The 19,418-nt window shown below is 38.8% G+C and overlaps 2 protein-coding genes and 1 long non-coding RNA gene across 3 annotated transcripts in view; 2 read left to right on the plus strand and 1 right to left on the minus strand.

Moving 5' to 3' along the window:
- Positions 1 to 1,246: 1,246 nt before the first annotated feature.
- On the plus strand, positions 1,247 to 6,130 carry LOC143459805 (uncharacterized). Its single transcript, XM_076957090.1, has 12 exons — positions 1,247 to 1,515; positions 2,232 to 2,278; positions 2,394 to 2,434; positions 2,527 to 2,585; positions 3,046 to 3,225; positions 3,314 to 3,411; positions 3,611 to 3,763; positions 3,987 to 4,112; positions 4,458 to 4,628; positions 4,727 to 4,816; positions 4,941 to 5,054; positions 5,247 to 6,130. Exons 1-12 carry the CDS (start codon positions 1,347 to 1,349, stop codon positions 5,364 to 5,366), a joined length of 1,368 nt encoding a protein of 455 aa, XP_076813205.1. The 5' UTR covers positions 1,247 to 1,346; the 3' UTR covers positions 5,367 to 6,130.
- Positions 6,131 to 10,314: 4,184 nt separating this feature from the next.
- Positions 10,315 to 12,378, plus strand: LOC143459806 (uncharacterized). Its single transcript, XM_076957091.1, has 2 exons — positions 10,315 to 10,700; positions 11,029 to 12,378. The coding sequence occupies exons 1-2, from the start codon at positions 10,355 to 10,357 to the stop codon at positions 11,847 to 11,849; spliced, it is 1,167 nt and encodes a 388-aa protein (XP_076813206.1). The 5' UTR covers positions 10,315 to 10,354; the 3' UTR covers positions 11,850 to 12,378.
- A 5,139-nt stretch (positions 12,379 to 17,517) lies between these two features.
- LOC143459932 (uncharacterized) overlaps positions 17,518 to 19,418 on the minus strand; it is a 150,522-nt gene continuing 148,621 nt past the window's right edge. The window contains exon 2 of the long non-coding RNA XR_013117807.1: positions 17,518 to 18,987. This is a non-coding gene — a long non-coding RNA (uncharacterized LOC143459932). The remainder of the gene's footprint in view (positions 18,988 to 19,418) is intronic.

Raw genomic sequence — 19,418 nt, forward strand, 5'->3', positions numbered from 1 at the left:
CCCGTCTGCTCACAGAGAAAGTTGATAATTTTGTGTGGAAAAAATGAAATGTACTCGCGGTGCAACGACTGCAACGTACATGCCATGTATAGCTACGCAGAACGAAAGTTCGTACGTTAACGATAAGGAAGAGGTAAAGGAATAGGTTTGGGACCGGGGTTACCAGCGTATGAAACTGCTATTAATTACCGTTATGAATAACTGCACATTACCAGACATTATAATTATAACCATTACGTTGAAAGAAGAATTATAAGCAATACGTTGCTATAAAGAGACTTTGCCTGACTGAAAGTTTTATAGAGTGTATTTAGAGCATCAAATTCAATGCAGCAAGATTAACTCAGGATTAACAAACTGAAAAGTAGGCCTAGTCTTTGTGTTTTATAGTCTATAGACTCTATACTATAGAGTCTATAGTATATGTCAGCAGACAGTTTTTGACAAAGAGTCGTCGGTGAAGAGACACAGATATTGGCGTGATAATCTGCACTGAAGTTTCAGTTCTTACATCTTTTCCACATTAAAACAACTATATCATATAGCTTAGCTTTGCTTTGTTTATTATAAATCGGGAAGAACAACAAAAAATCAGGCGAACATTCGCACTTTGATAGATCTCAATCTCACGCATTTGCAGCACTTTCCAACTTGGTATTTTGTTTGGTTTAGACAAATATATTTATGGCTTAAGAAATTTGTGAGGTGCAAACTGGTTTTAATGCAAATTTATTGCAATCAACAAGTTCTGTTTTTTCTTTTCCCTGTGCATAGAAAAATCCATGAACCAACAACAGTTATTGGGTCATCAGAAAAGAATGTTTACCATTAAACCACATTGAAAGTTACCAATGTGACAAACCAACTGTTTGCTTTAGATCCATCGGCAATATTATCCGCTCATTTTGGGCAAGAATTGCTTCACGCCCAGTTGCCCACTCTCATTCACATTTCGAAACAAACCTCATGTGGAGGTTTCTTACAATATGCTCACAAGAGATCTCTGTAAATCTAGCGTGATTCTCTCAAAAGACTCCAATATACCATGGCTGCACACGAGAATTTTCTATGGAAAACCCACAGGCTAACAGGGCAAAACACATCGTAGTTAAAACTCATTGGATTGTGACATCACTCAGACTGATATGATTGAATTATAAATGAATATGGGACAAGATAAATATATTTTCACACTGCTGCTACCATGTGGTTGTTGGATTGGAGGAGACAAAGTGTTAATTTTACTTGTTCAATGAAAGATTAGCATTCATCATTTTTTTAGACATCCGGCATACAGTAGATGTGTTAAAACGTCATAATCGCCGCTGAAAGTGTAAAAATTAAGAATGTCAGACGAATGGGATGATGATGATTTCGGAACATTTGAAAGTGCAACGGATGTGAAAAGTCCTTCTGGTTCTGAAACTTCATCCAGTGTGAGCTCGTCTGCCACCCCGGCCTGGTTGCTGGCTGCCCAGAGTTCTCCACAAATCACGAAACCTGCGCCATCCACAGGTGTGAATTTTAAGTTACGTGCAGCAGATGCTCATGTTGTAGTGGTGAGGTCGTAGGTCGTAGTGAAGTTTTAACAATTAATTAGAATGACAAGAAGATGAATTAACTGGAACGACTAGATCAGTGGTTCTCAAACTGTGGTACGCGTACCACTAGTGGTACGCGAGAGCTTTTTAAGTGGTACCGCGTACCGCTGAACATGATTTTCGATGTGCTGTGAGTAATGTGTTGCCCCGGATAGACAAGCTTGTGCAGAAGAAACAGTTGCTTCTATCAAATTAAATTGTGTTTTCTTGCTATTCATTGGTGTTATGGTATAGTAATAACGGTAATAACTAATAAATACCGGTACATTTGAGTAAAATAAGTCATTCAGGAGCCAGGTGGTACGCAGTGTAGCAAAAAAAACGAATGAGTGGTACGCGATCGCAAAAAGTTTGAGAAACACTGGACTAGATGAATAAGGAAATTATGGTGGTTGAATAAATATTTTATGAAGTTGAGAAAGTTTGAAACACGTTACTTCTTTCAATGAGCAATGTGCTGGAAACCGCTGGTTATTCGAAGAATAAATATTAAAACCAATATTTTGTTGGAATTAACCATTTGTATGAATAAAAAATATGTCTAACTCCTAAATTGCAAGAATGTAGTGTACTGCCACATATTATTTCAAATGGACAAGCGTTGTTTGATCTTTCAACTTTGTGTTACAGAAGTGAAAAGTGACTCACTTGGTGTAGAGCCGTCCCAGCCTTCTAAGGTCTCTTATGTAGTTGTTTATAAAAAACAGAATCTATCGGTGCATCATCTAGAAAATATGCAGCCTGTGATAAAATTGAGAATTTTTTATAAATGGCGTTATTTTTTTTCTCCAGCCGACGTCAGCATTACCATTGAGTGTTGTTTCAGATAAAAAGTAAGTAGAGACATAAAAAAGTTATTTATTATTATTTTTAATTTTATTGTCACTCTCATTCTTTGGCATAATTTTATTAATTTTCTTTTCAGGAATGAATTTCCAACCCAAAGTGATAGATTTGCAACTTGGAATCAAACGGATACTTTGGGTAATGTATGAATACATTGTTATATTGCAATGTTCTGAAAGACTTTTGTTGTTAGCTGACATATTGCAAGGTGCACGTATTGCGACAACAATACATCAACGATCAACATCATTGTTTTTTGCGTCTGAGTAAGGAACTTCGTTCTGTGCTCTATGATGGTGATGTTGGTGTTTTCTATGATGCACAGAAAGGAAATACCCACAATGCATTGTGCTTAGTAGTAATATGTAAATACGTGCTGCAAAGTGTTATATGTTGAAGCAATCATTGCCCACATATTGTGACTACAAGGTTTAAACTCCCTATCATTTCAAGAACACAAACAAATAAATTCCAAGTGAATGTTTGAACAATCAACTTATGTTCAACATCAAGTTTAAAATCTTTGATCGATTCACCTAAGAATCATTTTCCTTCGACGCTTGCGTTGAATTTTCTGACAGATTTAACTTTTTTGCAGGTGGAGGTGACTTTGATGCTTTAAAAACTGGGCCCGACACAAGCGCAAGTGAGAAGCCATCGCTTCCAGCAGATGCCACCTTCGATGACATTTTCAACATCGCTTCAAATATTAAACCGGCGAGTTTCTCTGAACCTTCTCCACAGATTGAAGATAAAAAGCCTCTACTGACCTCCGATGGTGAGAAATATGTTTCCGGAGAAGTAAGCTGGTTAGCAAAATGACGATTTAAATTTATTTTTGATATTAAGTTTTCTATGTATTCAAGTATCTACCCAGTCTGAAGAAGATCGAGAGAGTGATAAGATTCTAGAATTAAGGAGCAGGCTTGACACTGCTCTGGCGTTGAAGGAACAAACAGAAAAAGTTGGTTTGTGTTTCTCAGACTTGTTATATAGAAAATAATTGCTCAATGTATATGAAAATGATTTTGTATTTTCTAAAGGCACTCAAAGGTTTGTTTACTTGGCCCATGCATAATTTCATATTTCACTTGTCTACTAATGTATTATTTTCTATTTTAACACAAGGCTTTCTTCTTAACTAAGATTTTTAACAAATTTAGAGCCTTGAGGAGCTGAGAGAGGAATTGGCAAAGATAATAAAAGAAACAAAAGAAGAGCGTGAGAAAAGAGAACAGGAGAATGAAGGAGAGAATGCGAAAATGAGAGAGGAGTATGAGAAGAGAGTTAAGCAACTTCAAGAAGAATCGGAGAAAGTATTCTGGATTTGATTTGCCTCAAAGAGTTTTTTCAGTCTAAGCCTGTTAATTTTTCAAATAAGTCCTTAGACATTTCGTGTTTGTTTAATTGTGGTGCGCCTGTTATCATAATTTTAGACAATTTGCGTGTCTACTTTCCTAGATATTTAGATAACAATTCTTCTCTTAAATATTTGGAGCTCAAATTGCACATTAAACATTGCTTATCATTTTCACGCAGTTGGCTGGGTCACTCACTGAAGAATACACGGCATTGGCAAGAGAGGCCGCCTCAGAACAGAAAAATGAATACACAAAAGGTTTGGAAGACGTTCTTGCAAAATGTCTCGGTGTACTTGATCAGCAAGTAAGTATCAAATCTTAAATTATTCTTAGTTACTTAGTTTATTACTTCGTCAATAGAATTACTTAGGTCTTATTCAAATACGCGGCTGTGTCATGGTGCACCATGTATATTCATATTTTATCTACTTTATGTGCTTATGCTGTAATATGAGAGTAGACACAAATTGTCATTGTTGCGTAAGTTATTAATAAGTGATGATAAAGCCACATTGTATGAACAATTGAACATATTTTACAATGATCTGTGCTTGAGTGCAGCAACTAAACACGACATGCAACAAGCTTCCATACATTTGATGAATAAAGATATCTGACATTATTATGATCAACAACTTTGTTATTGCAGAGTGCTACGTTGAGTAACAAATTGTCCGACGCAACAAATTCTTGCAAAAGTGAATTTAACGATGCTGTAAACACATCAAAGGAAGAGTTAAAGGATTTTGTTACTTCGCATTGTGATGAAACACTAAGAAAATGCACCGAAGTGCGGGATGATTTTGAAAAATATCTGCAGGTCCAGCATACAAGTTTTTCCTCTCCAACGCTTGATCCTATTTCTCACATCCAATATTTTGGATAATTTCTACATAAATCTGTTCACTGTGTTAACAGGAGAAAATCTTGAGTGAAAGTGAAAAGCAACAAGTAATTGACCAGAAATGCAAAAGGGAAGCTTTGGATGAGTTGATGTCATCGTTTAAAGTAAGTTACAGGCGATGCAGGAAAGCTACATGTTATATGCCATGTACTGCTGTGATTCAGTTCATGTTGAAGGATGATATTTACGTACCGTATAAGTGTCATATTTCTCTTCATTACGCTCCAGAAAGAAATGGAGGAGTCACTCCGAGAAGAGAGGAGGAAGAACACAGAAGCGACGAGGATCGCGGTCGAGGAATCAAGGAGGATGATTCTAGAATCTGTGCAGCAGGAAGAGAAGGTGATGAAACAATCTACATTGTACTCATAATAATTAATTTCATTTATCTGCACAATTAGAATCTTTATACAAAATTAATGCATTTGCAAACATTCCGAAAACATCAGCATTGTTGCTTTGGTATGATACGATCGTTCCATCATAGGTGTGTGCGTTCCGTGTCCACTTGCGATATTGTTTTCGTTTCCTCAGAACAACCAAATCCTCCGAGAGAAACACACGATGGCGCTAAAGATGCTATTAACATCATCACAGGAACACTTGCGCCACCTGACGGAAGGTTTATCATCGGAATTAGCACAAGACACTTAATAACTTGCCACGCGACAAAGGAAACAGTCAAGGATCAGATATTGACATTGCACAAGCTTGCGCACAGTTCATATTCACTTTATGCACTTGTTTATGATGTCTATGCAATCTGAAAGGATTCACGTCATTCGTCATCCTTGCACCTGGACGCACTTCATTCTCATTCATATTATGACGTCACTGACGTCGTTGTGTTGATGAAGGGCGTCGAAGTTGTCTGCAGCACGTGCGCATTATTAATGCAAGAGCTTAAACAATAAACCGGTACAAGTGCGCACTGCTGTGGAGTCGAGTGTGGCCCGGAAATGTCATCAAGTACAAGTGGAGGTTCAGTTTTCAGATGCAGTTGACAATGAACTTCAAAGGAAAACTCGGCGACGACTTGAATACAGCCACGCCAACTCGGGTTGTACTTGGCGTAGAAATCGTTAAATTGTTGTTACAGGTCGCTCTATCATGCCACCAACTGTAAATGGCAGGTGTACGAAATACCCAGAAGCAATAAACAAGTTCCAAAAAGTTGTAAACAATTTGCTCACCGCCCGAAACACACGTGACATCCGGAGCGAAGGTTCTGCTCGTGTTATAAGTTCCTGCAGCGTGACAAATCTTAAGCGTACGCTGTGTATTACGTCACGCGCTTAATATCAATATCCTTTGTCTGCTACATTGCTTTTTATTGGCTAACAACATACGCTTTTGGCGGGAACGTTTTTAAAAAATAGCGTATTATGATGGCATAATGGTAACCGCAATTCAACCGACTCCAAACTTAATGATTTTAACAAAAGCGGCAACCAGGCGATAGGCGTCAATCGTCAAATGACGAGCTGGTAAATCGAAATATTTTCAAAAACATTTATAAAATAATTTCACCGCTGGTTTGCGAAGAGAAATCAGTCAAATTTGCCACTTTGTCTTCACAAATGGTGGGCGGGGAAACGTTGGTGTGACGCGCCACCATCTGGTACTTCCGGAATAGGTTACTTATGCGGCATAGACGCGCTTCTACAGCAGGTATTGCATCTTACACGACGATACAGTCAGGGTATATTGTCAGCTATTTATGGAAGCTCGCTACCTGCCGCATGAGACAGTCACGTGTATTCGTCTAATATAGAATTGTTCAGTGTCGGCGGCGACGCCCGTTTTGTAATAAAGGTCGGATTATTAAGTTGCGCTTCATATTTATGTCATTGGTTCTGCCTCTCTAGAAATGACCATGGCATTGGCAAGAAGAAATTCAACAATCTACATCAGTTGCGCGAGATGTTACGGTTAAGTTCGAACATAAGCCGAGTAGAATTTAAACACCTACTGCTGGAATAAGTCTGCCAAAGCAGCCAAATGGACATAGATTTGAACATATCCGTTTTAATCTAACGACGTTTGACATTTATTCGTCACGACTCAAGATCTTTCCGTACTTACGCTAATACGAAATCGTTAATACGGATGAGTTTATTGAGTTACGAAATGATTGCAAAAATGTGCGCTTGATTATTCTGCACCTCATGAGCACGATATGATCGGAACTTTGTAATTAAACTGCTGACAATGGACGAATTGCTTTAACTACTGGCAAGAGACCATTTTTTATTAGAGCGCTGTCAAACTTCATGAAGGACGAATACCTTGGAGAGTTGCAATATGGGCAACAATGCGCTTTAAATCAATGACAAGTAAGCCTAGTAGCTGTCAGTTACCTGATATCACTTTGGCAAAAGCAATAACGTTTGCGCTGCAGGAATATCCACAGGCCTAGGTTGCTTTTAAGTGGTGTAATGGTGCCGCTATACTGGCTCGTCTTCACCGTTTGCAACATGTTGTACTAACAATGCTCGTAGAAGAAATGGTAGAAGTCAAGTCAGAAAGCCAGAGGCCGTGCAAAAACTACAATTAATTACTGTTTTCCTTTTCGAAACAACAGAGGAGGATCTGTTATATCCAATTTTGAGGCCAGGTTAACCGGTATAACAGACAGCCATGAGACTTTCCATCTCGGTAGAGCAGTGGCCATTAATGATGGTTTTGCAATGAGCTGTCCTTGAAGTTAAATAAGTTCTTACTTTGTCCAGAAAACGCGAGTTTATGACCACGTGACATGTTAGCAGCACTCAATTTAAGATTGATGAAGGATACTTGGTGTACAGCTGTACTTGTGCGTCAAATGAACCATATTTCTGCGTATGATTCAATGCATGAGACCTAGAGCGAGGAATGAAACAAAATGTCGCATGAATATGAGAAATCGTTGATGACGTTTACCGACTGTCACCTCGCAAAAAACTAGATCGTTATTTCAAAATACTTGTTTGCAATATAGCTAGCGATGACGTACGTTATTTCTCTGAACAGAGCTATGACTATTGTATACTTGAACGTAATATATCGCTGTTTGTGATATCATAAAAGGTGTTTGAAAAACTTTGTCAGTTGCAGCGATTTTTCTGATTTAGATTGCAAGTTTGCAACAGAAAGCAAAATTTTAACCCATAATAATTGCTTTAAATTTAGACAAATTTCAGGGGCGACAACACGAGAAGATATTCCGATGCAAATACTTTCCACATTTTAATGATTAATTGATTGATGCGTGACGTAGAAAAGCGTTCGTGTCGTGTCCTCGTTTGCACCAAAAATTTGTCCTTTTCAAAGGAGATGACGTAATCTGTATACTGACCAGTGACCAATCGTTTTCTTTCCGGTACATGACAACCTAGATGACATGTCTATGATGTAATAAAGGCTAAATCGGAAATTGTCATTGTTACCTGTAAACAATTTCCGGTTTAAAAAAACGGAAGCAGTTCATTGGTCATTTGTCCAGTACTCAGAATGACCATATAAAACCTGCTCTACGTTGCCAAATCGCGGTATAGGGAGAACATGATGATCGTCTCGTCTTCAGTTCGTGGACGAGACAATAAAGGATTGTTAGCAATAACCAATAAGACATCTTAGCTGAACAGTAAAGAAGCAGTAGTAAGAACTATTCCATTGTTTAAGCTAAAACAATGGCTTATTCAATCCATCCGCGATTTGCAGATACGAGACTTGCAGCATTTTGCAGTATTACTGACGCCATACGTGTCAGCAGAAGAAAAACAACGTGTTTCGAATCAAAATAACAGAGGTCAATTATGACGTCACGCGGTTGTTGATTAATTATTGTATCACGATTGGGACTTGAGCCCGTCCTCAAACTTTTTGGAAAGTTGTTGACATCGTGAAAACATTTTGGCGGGAACGCACAGAAAAGCGTAAACCGCGAAAGAATAATGTTAAGTTGAAGTAACGATTGCGATGCGGCTGGGTAGAAAATTTCGAGTTCCAAGCAGCAAAAAGTTGCCTGACTTTTACAGAGTTAGCAATTTACGTTTTATTTTTTTCAAATTTAATCTCAATTGATACGAACTCAAAATTTTCTAAAATGCAACTTGAAAGACATCCCGGTCATCAGCGATGGACACCAAGTGATAATGTTCCTGACTGGGAACATGGCTTCTACATTTTTACGATAACGAGATATAGACTGGAAAGCAATAAGGCCAAACATTTTCATCGTCACTTATCTGCGATTAAATTTAACTCTTTACAAAACCTTTATAAATTGTAAAGTTTTAATCCGAATTAAACCGTTTGAAATTTCAATTTTTTAATCCCATAATTTCGAGTTTACCGCTCTACTTTCTTGCTCTCAATATTTCAAACAACTTTTAGCGCCTTCGAACGCTGAGTGTGACGACACAGATCTGAAAGCAGTTGTTGTCGCCCTTCGATTTTGATTCTTTGTGACGTAGACAGTTTGATCCTACTTATGCAAGTCATTTTTGAAATTGATTTTCTTCGTGGCTTTTCAAACGATTTTTATGGGTTACAATTTACCGCAAAATCGATGCAGTTTGCATGGAACTTTGTGAAATGACAGATAATGCTGGCTGGGTAATTATCTGCAGTCGTCCACATTGCGCCATTCATCCGTATGTATTGACAAAACGGGGCAACAGTCTCAACAGCGATTTATCATCAACCACAAACCGAGGCGCAATTAAATGGCCGTTCTCACTTTCCCGGTGAAAAAGTGACAAATTTGCCGCCTTCTAGCGACAGATTTGCGGCCGATAAATGAAGCTTGTTGCCGATGTTTTCCATTTGCTGCAAGTTAGACCAAATAAAAGAGCGAGCTGAAACTTCTTTCTGCCCGACATTAGATACGCGCCTATACTCCATGAACTCGGTGTCAGAATACTTCCAGGTATTATGTTAGAGTGTCGGCCTCTAGCGAGCAGTTCCCGTTGCTGGCACAACAAACTGCTCTGAAAACTGAGATCCTTTGCAGAGGAGCAATAGTTATGAAACGGGCGGAGGCAATTAATTGAAACACGAGATGATGCTGCAAACCGCAACGTCACTTCTCGTATGCGCCGACGGTTAGTTCGCGCGGTTCATGGTGAGTTTATGGTTTCGAGAAAAAAGCATGCAAAGGCGATGTTAGCGCGTTCACAAAATGTTGCAATTGACGTTTCTAAAGTGTAGCATTGCACATTTTATTGTGCTTTATAACTGCCCGCTCAGTTGGACATAAAACACATCAGGACCATCCATGCACATGGCCGGGTTCGGGGTCATTGAGCTGGACCCGAATAAGGCAAGGTCCATATTAAAGAGCTTTAACGGTAAACAAGTGCAGTGGTTTATTGAAAAGGTGGTGAAACATTGTGGCTGTGTCATCACATAAGCTTAAGATAAATAGATTTCGTCGTTGAACGGAAACGTTTCGAAGCAAATAGCGTGCTGAATGCAGACTGCTCTGCATGGAGGGTTTCGTATTGAATTGAAGCTGTTCGTTGCGTAGATTCGCAGCATTGAGTCTTGAGTTGTTTGGCTGCATCAGTCGCTGCTCATTCAAATGAGATACGCTGAGTTTGATTCAGAATTTCTCTGAACTTGTTTTTGTTCTTTGCAGGATTGATGTATAATTAATAATGGCAGAAATACAAGCTAGGGTCTTTGTCGATCATCCCCACGGGAAGACTCACGTCGACGAAACATTTGTAAATCAAAGCGCGAACGAAAGCTGCGTCCCGCTGGAGGAGAATTACCTGAGAGTTGTGTCGGTTGTTCCCGCCTTGGTGGCCGTTGAGAATCTTGTTATTCTCGCTTCTCTCTTCTGTTACCGGCACAAGCTCAAACACAACAATGTCTACAGATACGTGGCCAGCGCCCTGGTGGCCAACGTCGTCACAGCCGTGCTTGGCTTTTATCATTTCATCAACTACTACTACGGTTTTGAAACAACCTCGCCAAACCCCTGGTGGGCATTTCGTAAAGGTGAGTAATTTGGTATTTATGTTCAACGCTAATCTACTATGCTGGCTTCGTGGAAGCACGTGTTGTACGATCTACTGTAGCAGGGCGTGAATACAATGAGGCAAATTGAGCAATTATCTGCGTAAAATTTCTAATGTTCGGGCACAAAACGTTTTTCGTGTTAAATCACATTTTGTAGCAAACTTAACCGGAGATGTACTTGACATAATGGCCTCGGTGAAAATCTGCGCTGGCAACGGCTTTGATCATTTTAATCTAGCTTGATGTGATTGCTTTCAATCCTTATAACAAGGTGGTGAAGAAGTGACTCAGTTATGTTCTATTTTAGGAATGACTCTTGCATTATCGTTGGTATTGTGCGGCAACATTGGACTTCTTATCTACGGCATAGAGGACAGCACATACGTGGTGGGCAGAATGTCGTCAAGGCAACAAGCCAGGCGCCAGCTGGATCCGAATTATCGCAGAAGAAAGGCGACCGCATTAATTTGTGTTGTCTGGGCGCTTCCTACCTTGTTCGGCTTGCTGGCGATGACCGACTGGAATTGTCACAGTGTCTGTACTTGCACCCTGAGCTACAAGTCCGGCGCGCCTTTGTGCCGGGAAGCAAAGTGCTCGCGGCTTTACACGCCTATGTCGAAGCTTTATCTTCTGGTGGTTGTGATTCTTTGGGGCCTCGAATGCCTGGGTCTCTTGGCTCTTCTGTGCAGTTCCATTCGCACGGTCAGGCACTCAGACAGCGAAAAGGCCACGAAAGGGCACGCGGAGAGAAAATATCTGAGTTTTAAGCGGACCCTGACTCGGCATCGGGCATCGCACCAAGTGGTTTATTTTCTCTTCATGCTCTTCATCATCTGCACGGCTCCGATAATGATCCTCTTCGTGTTAGACTTCGCCATTCCAGGAATCCACTTCAGCCACATCGTGGTGAACTGTATCACGCCGCTGCCGCTCGTCTACTGCTGCATCAGCCCCATTCTGGTCAGCCATAAGTTGGCCGGGGTCAGAGACGCCTTTTTGATGGCAATGACCTTCTCCTGGTTGAAGCCGGCTGCCTCGAGAAAGAACAAAACGCGGAAGAAGTCCTCCTGCACTGTTCTTAGCACCAGCGTTCCTGAGAAAGAATTCGCCAACGCCACGCCAATATGAAAGGCGCCATAGCCAGGACTTAGCATTGGGGCTGTGAAACAGTCAAATGCAAAGGTTCTTTTCCACCAATGGATTTGAAAATAATTGGCGGAACTATTGTTTTTTAACTGTTACCAAAGGGCTGGTTGAACAAAACAAGGTGATACAAAGTATTGTGAGTCAAGGTAAATACGAATCAAACAACAAACTGTGTTTTCAGTCTGAATATTTTTAAAATGGCGTCGTATGAATTTTCATAAATGATGAACCACAAAGTTTGATAAAAAGACGCTTGAGCGGCAGCAGAGAGCTTTCAAAGTTTGCATTAGTAGTTGAAATCTTATAAATAGTCTTGTACATTTCTGTACATTGCTTCGTTTGTTCGAATCATGGTGACTTATCGCTGTAGCCTATAGCCTGTCGCTTTACTCTGTTTGCTTTAAATTTTGGAGTTTGTAAAATTAAATTTTCAAGCAATTATTTCTTGTAACCTTTATTACGATTATAAAGATGCAATAGCGCAATATACTATGTGTGTTCTACGAGAAAATGGTATGTTTGCAACGTATTTGAGGCTAGATGACAGGATAGCCGCTGTAATTAATTCTTGCAGCTGTAAACCAAGCATTCAGAAGCATGCGAACTTCCACGTGTTTTCAAACTTTGGTCTCGGTGGAAATAAACCCGACGTAAGGGCATGTGTTCACGTCACAGCAGCAAGACCAGTCAGCAAGTTCAACGACCTTCAGCACCTGACTTTGCAAACAAAGCAAGTCAAGCAGACAATGCGCAAATAATGACGTAAATATATTGCAGTAAAAATCTAAAGATAAAATGTTTCACAGATCACGCTATTCGCCAAATGTCAATTGCGCACACAAATTTAATTCTCATTTTGTGGTTTTTAGAAGTAACTATGAAAATAAATTGTGCTGAAAAAAAGATCATTCGTTGAAGATTTATTTACTTTCACTTGCGGTATTATTCTTTCCATGAGTAGCCTAAGCAGTACAGGTTAACTACACTTTCTGACGTTATCTTTTGTAGAAAAAAAGGTAGACTATGTGTGCTGGCTATTATTTTGGCGTTAGGACGTTTACAATGCTTTTTTCAGAACTGCAGTTCCGATAAAGGAAAGTCATGGCTGAATGCAACCTCGGAAAATATTGGGTGTGACTGCGGCAATCACGCAGCATGTTTTGCAAGCCTGCTAGTCAACAGACCATAACCATTCCGGTCAAAACTTGCTTCATAGAAACGCACTGCTGCATGGCGAGGTTAAGCTGAGGGTGTATCGGGATTAAATTGTTGCTTGCACAAGAAGTACTTTAGACAGGCAAGGCCATTGCTTGTTAAGCTAAGGCATTCGGAGAATTGCAAGCACCCTAAAGTTATTCTGATCTGGTTATATTGAAAAGCAGACGTGGACGTTATGGGCCACCGGCTGACATCATGCAGCCCGCATGAAGTCTCTGTCAAGCTTGAATACAAGTTCGACACACGTGACTTACAGGTAAAGTCAGTATGCAAGAGAAGGCAACCCGCAAACCTTTAAAGTTTTTCGTTAAAATTTGTTTTACTGCTATAACATCGCTACCAACGAAAGCTTGTTCAGATGTGCAACCAAATAAAGTCACAAACTAATTAATGTAATCGATTAAATTATCTACGTCATAGTTTCTTATGACTTCGGTCTCCTGTGAAAATTCAACATTTGATGTTGCCCTCGGGTCTAACATTGTGCCCGCTCTCGTTCTAAAGCCATGGCAAACTCCCCGAAACTTAGGGGCCACATTTGTAAACCAAGTCATAAAGACCGCACCACTTCCATTCGTATTTAAATGTAAACCAATTACATTTTTAAACTCACGCGTTCTAACATGAAATATGGCTTCTTCAGAAAAGTGATATATTGAAATATATAAAAACTGCCGCCGCTGTTTCCAACCAACACGCAACAAAGTATGCAAACAACTTCCTCCTTGTGGTCATGTATTAGGGGATTTTCTTAGAGCTTTGCCTCGGCGACAACTCGTTGAGTGTTGAAATGACACGAATCACATTTTAAATGACTTGACTCGTGTCACGTCACGGTACACGTGACAACTAAAAATCACGGTTTTAAGCAACAAAAGCAGATATTATTAGAGATATACGTTTTAAAAAAGCATCAATCAGGCTAAAATTGATGCGGTATTAAAGAATGCTAAACTATAACACATCATGGTTATGAAGTAAGCAAAGGTTACGAAATTAACGACATTGGCTCGAAGCAAAATTGACTTCGTCACCAGTACCACCCTGCTGTATTCACATGCTCTAACCCTCTGAATAAAGTAGTGTGTTGCAAACGCTCATTGACTTATTGCAAAAGATGTCGCACACTACATGACGTGTGATGCGGTGACGTATAAATAACGTTAAATACATGATTTTAAAGAAAGTCATTATAATGTGATGAGAACTGCAAGCTCATCGTATCTGATAGACATCTTATAACAAACCGAGTAGTTGGAGCTTTGCAATCGGTATAGATAACGACTGGAACAATTTGTTCAAAAATTTTATTTTGTTTTAGAGGAGGCTCCACTAAGAGTAAATGCCGATTAATTAATATAGCAATTACCCTAAAAGACTTTTTTCAAAGTTGTTTCTGATAAAGAACGTGTTTTACACACGAAGGAAACTATATTGCATGGATGCAAGCTATGAACTATTCTTTCCGGTTATATGATGTGAGTCATCTTAAAACAATAATGTGACAAAATGTGAAGCTATTCAGTTTTTAATTCAATTCCCAATATCCATTGAACCACACAGTATGGCATAGACTGGTCGCCATCGCATTTGTTGGAGCAAAGTTGAAACAATGGTAGTCAGATGGCTAAGACAATGAGGGTTGTGAAGTTGTTCTAAGAACCATTAGACTCATGCAGCAGTAGCGCGCGTGTACTCAATTGCCCTTTCGCTTCTTTATACTTTCAATGAACTGAACGGAAACTTACGCAAGTATGCGAAATTATGAGCCTTGATTTTATTAAAATCATGCCAAAAAGGCCAAATAATCATGAATACTGACGATCGCTGGCCAAATTCTCACTTTTACCAATAGACTGTCACACAACAAGCTCATTTAAAGATTCAGTGAGGCGGGCCGGACAAACTAATCTTGCGGACCGGATCTGGCCCGCAGGTGGTTGTTTGGTGGCCCCTGCTATAGACTATAGTTCCTGGTTCATCTCAAATACACCAATCGACCCCTTTGTGTAGTTTATAATGTCAGCAATAAATTTGATTGATTTGATTGATTTGATGTCGTTTACATAAAGCTGACGTATGAGCGATAATAATAACCACCACCAGATCACGCCAGATTTACGGAAACAACGTTTCGGCAGCCACTTCCTCCTACAGATCAAAATCTGGGTATCAAGTCTTAACCCGCTTTTTGATGCGATAAAAGCGTAAATTCTCCTCTGTTCACAATACACGTGTTCCTGGTATCAAGTTTTTTTGATAATTTGTCAAGATTTTGTTTTGTGCAACAATTGCCCACGTTTCAAGATGGTAAAAAATATCTCATACTTGCCATATCATGTATGAGTACTGACACGTACCATGCTTAATAAGAAGATATATTAGCCTATTATATATATTATTTACCAAAAAAGTTTTCCCCAGAGAGTCGACCTGGACTAGAAAACGATTTAACCATATCTAAACCGGGTGAGCGACATTACTATTTTAACAATGTGTGGCCGACCCCGCACACACATTTTCAATCGTTAATTACTCGAAAACTATACGTCGTAAACTGATCGGAATTTTACAGGTTAGTAGCAAAACCATCTGGCTTCCTGTATACATCATAATTGTAAAACTAAAGAAAGTGCATTTAGTGTAAATTAAGTATTCCTACAAGTGATAGAATTCTAATTATTCTTTGTTACGCCGCGCTCCTGCTAATTGCCTGGAAAACCAGCTGAACGGGAGAAAAGAACACAAGAGAACATTTAGTTGAGTCAGTTGTGCGTGAATGAGTAAACGAAAACGACATGATTCAATGCGCTCATGGTAGCAACAGACAGTAAAATTATGAAAATACGACAATATCTCAAAAATTACCAAATCAAACTTTACAAAACAAACATGGACGGATAGCTGAATATTTTTTTAGGAAAAGTCACCAAATTTCAAGTTTTTACAGCAAACAGTGCAACTGTACATCAAGTTTGGCTGTGACTGTTTGCAAGGTCGGCCACAAACAGTGTAGATATTTACCGGTTCGGGTTTGCATCGGCTGCTCAGACTCATTCCACTCCGGGTTTAGATTCAGCAAACTTGCTAATGTTAGTTCGCTCCGGCTCGAATGTCATTGGCTGGCTGATTGCTTTTTTAATTTTGTCCATTACATTGCCCATGTAGTATTTTGTTAGCTCATGGAATATCATTAGGAGTGTGTATTTCTTAGTTTTGGACTTTTACATTTAAAATAGCATATCGGAAACACGTTTTTTATAACTCCTGGACAAACTTATTGAACTGAAAATGTGGTTACGATTGAAAAAGGTCTGTCTCCGGTTCGGGTTCTTCCTCTTTTGTCTTCAGTGGCTCAGGTTCAGTTTGGATTCGTACAAATTTGATACATAGGTTCGGTTTTAGCAAAACATCCGCTCAAACCGGTTTAAAGGTTCAGGTTCAGTTCCGGTTCAGTTCCGGTTCGACACCCTGGTTTCCCTGCTTATAATACAAATTTCTTTTAATCGTAACTTGTACCTTACTGACACCTGGCGGTTATATTTAAAGGGCAACTTTTCTGATTTGCAAACGCAACATCTCTCTCTGTTGGAATTTTAATGTTGCCACAGTAACGTAGGAAATGTCATTGTGACATTTTGGAAGGGAGATTGTGCATTGTGGTAACTGTCCGCTTCTTTTATGATATGATTAATCAAAACAAAAAACCTGATAGTCTAACACAAGGTTCTTCGCATTTTGGCCAATGTAAACGATATATAGACTATATCTCCTTCAAGTCTTCAAAGATCATCATCGGTGTGCAACTTTTCTCCCCAATCAAGGGTTTGTGAGTTGTGGCCAACATATTATCATGGCCAACGGAAACTAAGCTTCTTCTGGAGTGGGATGAAACAACAATATATTATTTGAACACTCCACCTGCTTGTCTGCTAATTTTTAAATAATTAATTATTTTTTTTTTAAATTTTGAGTTTTCATTTTCTGTTTAGAGGTTGCTGGGTTAGTGACCGACTGACCGTGCTAGTTGCCACCAACCGGTCAATACCATTATTATTTTTATGCACGTTTTTAGTGTTCAAAGCCCTTTCGAATGCTCTTTTGCATCAACGTATGATATTATCAAGTAGCAATGTTTTTTTCGTTTCAATTGTTCCAAAAATAAAATAAATAAATTCAGCAATACAATTGATGTGAGATTATTAAAAGACGACGTCAAACATTATTAATCTACTAGATCATTGTCACTTATTCTCGCTTTTTACTTTTTGAAGCAAAATTTATGTGAATTTAATTATCAAACTGTAATGAAAAGTGGTATATTGGTACCTTAGCCTGTAAGGTTTGCCCACTTTCTTACAAAGTCTGTCTACTTGTGTATATCTTAACAGTGAACTTTGATAGACTTCAGCAATAATGACACAGGAATGACTACTGTATAATCTGATTATATTTGAAGCTTCTTTGAACGAATACATCAAGATAGAACATTGTGACAGCAACAGCATAAAGACATGTTGCGGCGTTGAACGTAGAAACCAAAAAGACTGAATGAATCAAAATGCACGCACAGGGGAAGCAGTCGATTACGTCACAAAGTGTTATGCTTCGCTGATTCCATAGATGAGAATTCTATGTCGTACACAATTTTATATTACATTAATTGATATATTTATCACATAACCTTCCGCAAGAAAATTTCTTTAGTGAAACAAAGGAATTTTATGATCATGATAAAAACAATTCTCGGTGAACAATAATGAAAACAATAGTGTTGATAACAAAAGTCAATATAACACGTAAAATGTAGATCACATAACAATAAACGTTGAAACATAGTTACAATACAATTCATATTGGCAATACATTCGCAAAAAGATAGTAATATGTTTTCTGTAATTCATAAAGCAAAATTAGTATACAAAACAAACAATGATGACGTTTATGTCACGACTTTAAATAGAAAACAGAACACAGGATGTCATTTGACACATGACGCGTATGCTAGCTGCGGTTTCTTGCGCAGGATGGCAAAATGAGGAAACGTCGGCAAAGTTTTCATCTCACATTTCGTGTATGCCGTTTCCGCAAACAAAATGGTATAAAATTTTCGTATGTTCACGCGTTCTGATCAACATAAGAGAAATTTGCACTAGGCATTTTCAAATATAAGACCATTCAATCATATTACAGCGTCTGGTTTTCCCAGTGTAGCTGCGTGAATATTTCACTTGGAAATACGCGTTTTGCAAAATATATATAAAATTAGCCAAATACGTTTTGTAATTGACATTCAACATAGTGTATCGGTGTTAGCCTTGGGATTTGTTTAACCTTCGAAAACAACCGCTATGTTTTAAAGCATAACAAAATAACACAAAGAAATATTTCTCCACGGCATGACTTAAACCGTTTAGAGAGTATGGCAACTAAGCCACCATCGATTAAGGTAAACTACACAATAACGCTATAATATATACTACATAGAGAAAAAACAAACAAAAAATCATTACTGAATGTCCAAATACCGACAAAGTGTTTTCACTGGAGTGCTTTGTTCGTCGGTCATTCTTGCATTCGAAGTTGGTTGAAGTCCAGGCGATTCTTCGTCACCGTCGTTGTAGTTGATTTGTTCGAATGTCATATTGTCGAGATGTCTGTCGGCTAGATCCAATGAGTGTTGTATGGGTTGTGGATGAGACATATCTTCGAAACTTGTAGTCTGAGATCACTAGACTTCTCTCAACCTCAAATTTAATTGTTCATAGGTTGCTCAAAAAAGAAAAGCGTAGTTCTCAGCGATTTCGGCTCCACCACACTTGTAATGGAAATGTCTTCTTTTATCGTCAATTCGTCCTCACTCGGCTGCATCAGTTTGTAATGAAAAGTGGTATATTGGTACCTTAGCCTGTAAGGTTTGCCCACTTTCTTACAAAGTCTGTCTACTTGTGTATATCTTAACAGTGAACTTTGATAGACTTCAGCAATAATGACACAGGAATGACTACTGTATAATCTGATTATATTTGAAGCTTCTTTGAACGAATACATCAAGATAGAACATTGTGACAGCAACAGCATAAAGACATGTTGCGGCGTTGAACGTAGAAACCAAAAAGACTGAATGAATCAAAATGCACGCACAGGGGAAGCAGTCGATTACGTCACAAAGTGTTATGCTTCGCTGATTCCATAGATGAGAATTCTATGTCGTACACAATTTTATATTACATTAATTGATATATTTATCACAAAACTTACTTCAACGTTTCTTGTATTTGAGTACTGCAGGAGAGTACCAATCATTTTTAGCTATGAAACTACCACATTAGC

The sequence above is a fragment of the Clavelina lepadiformis genome, chromosome 5, assembly GCF_947623445.1.
Source record: "Clavelina lepadiformis chromosome 5, kaClaLepa1.1, whole genome shotgun sequence".
NCBI classification, from domain to species: Eukaryota; Metazoa; Chordata; class Ascidiacea; order Aplousobranchia; family Clavelinidae; genus Clavelina; species Clavelina lepadiformis.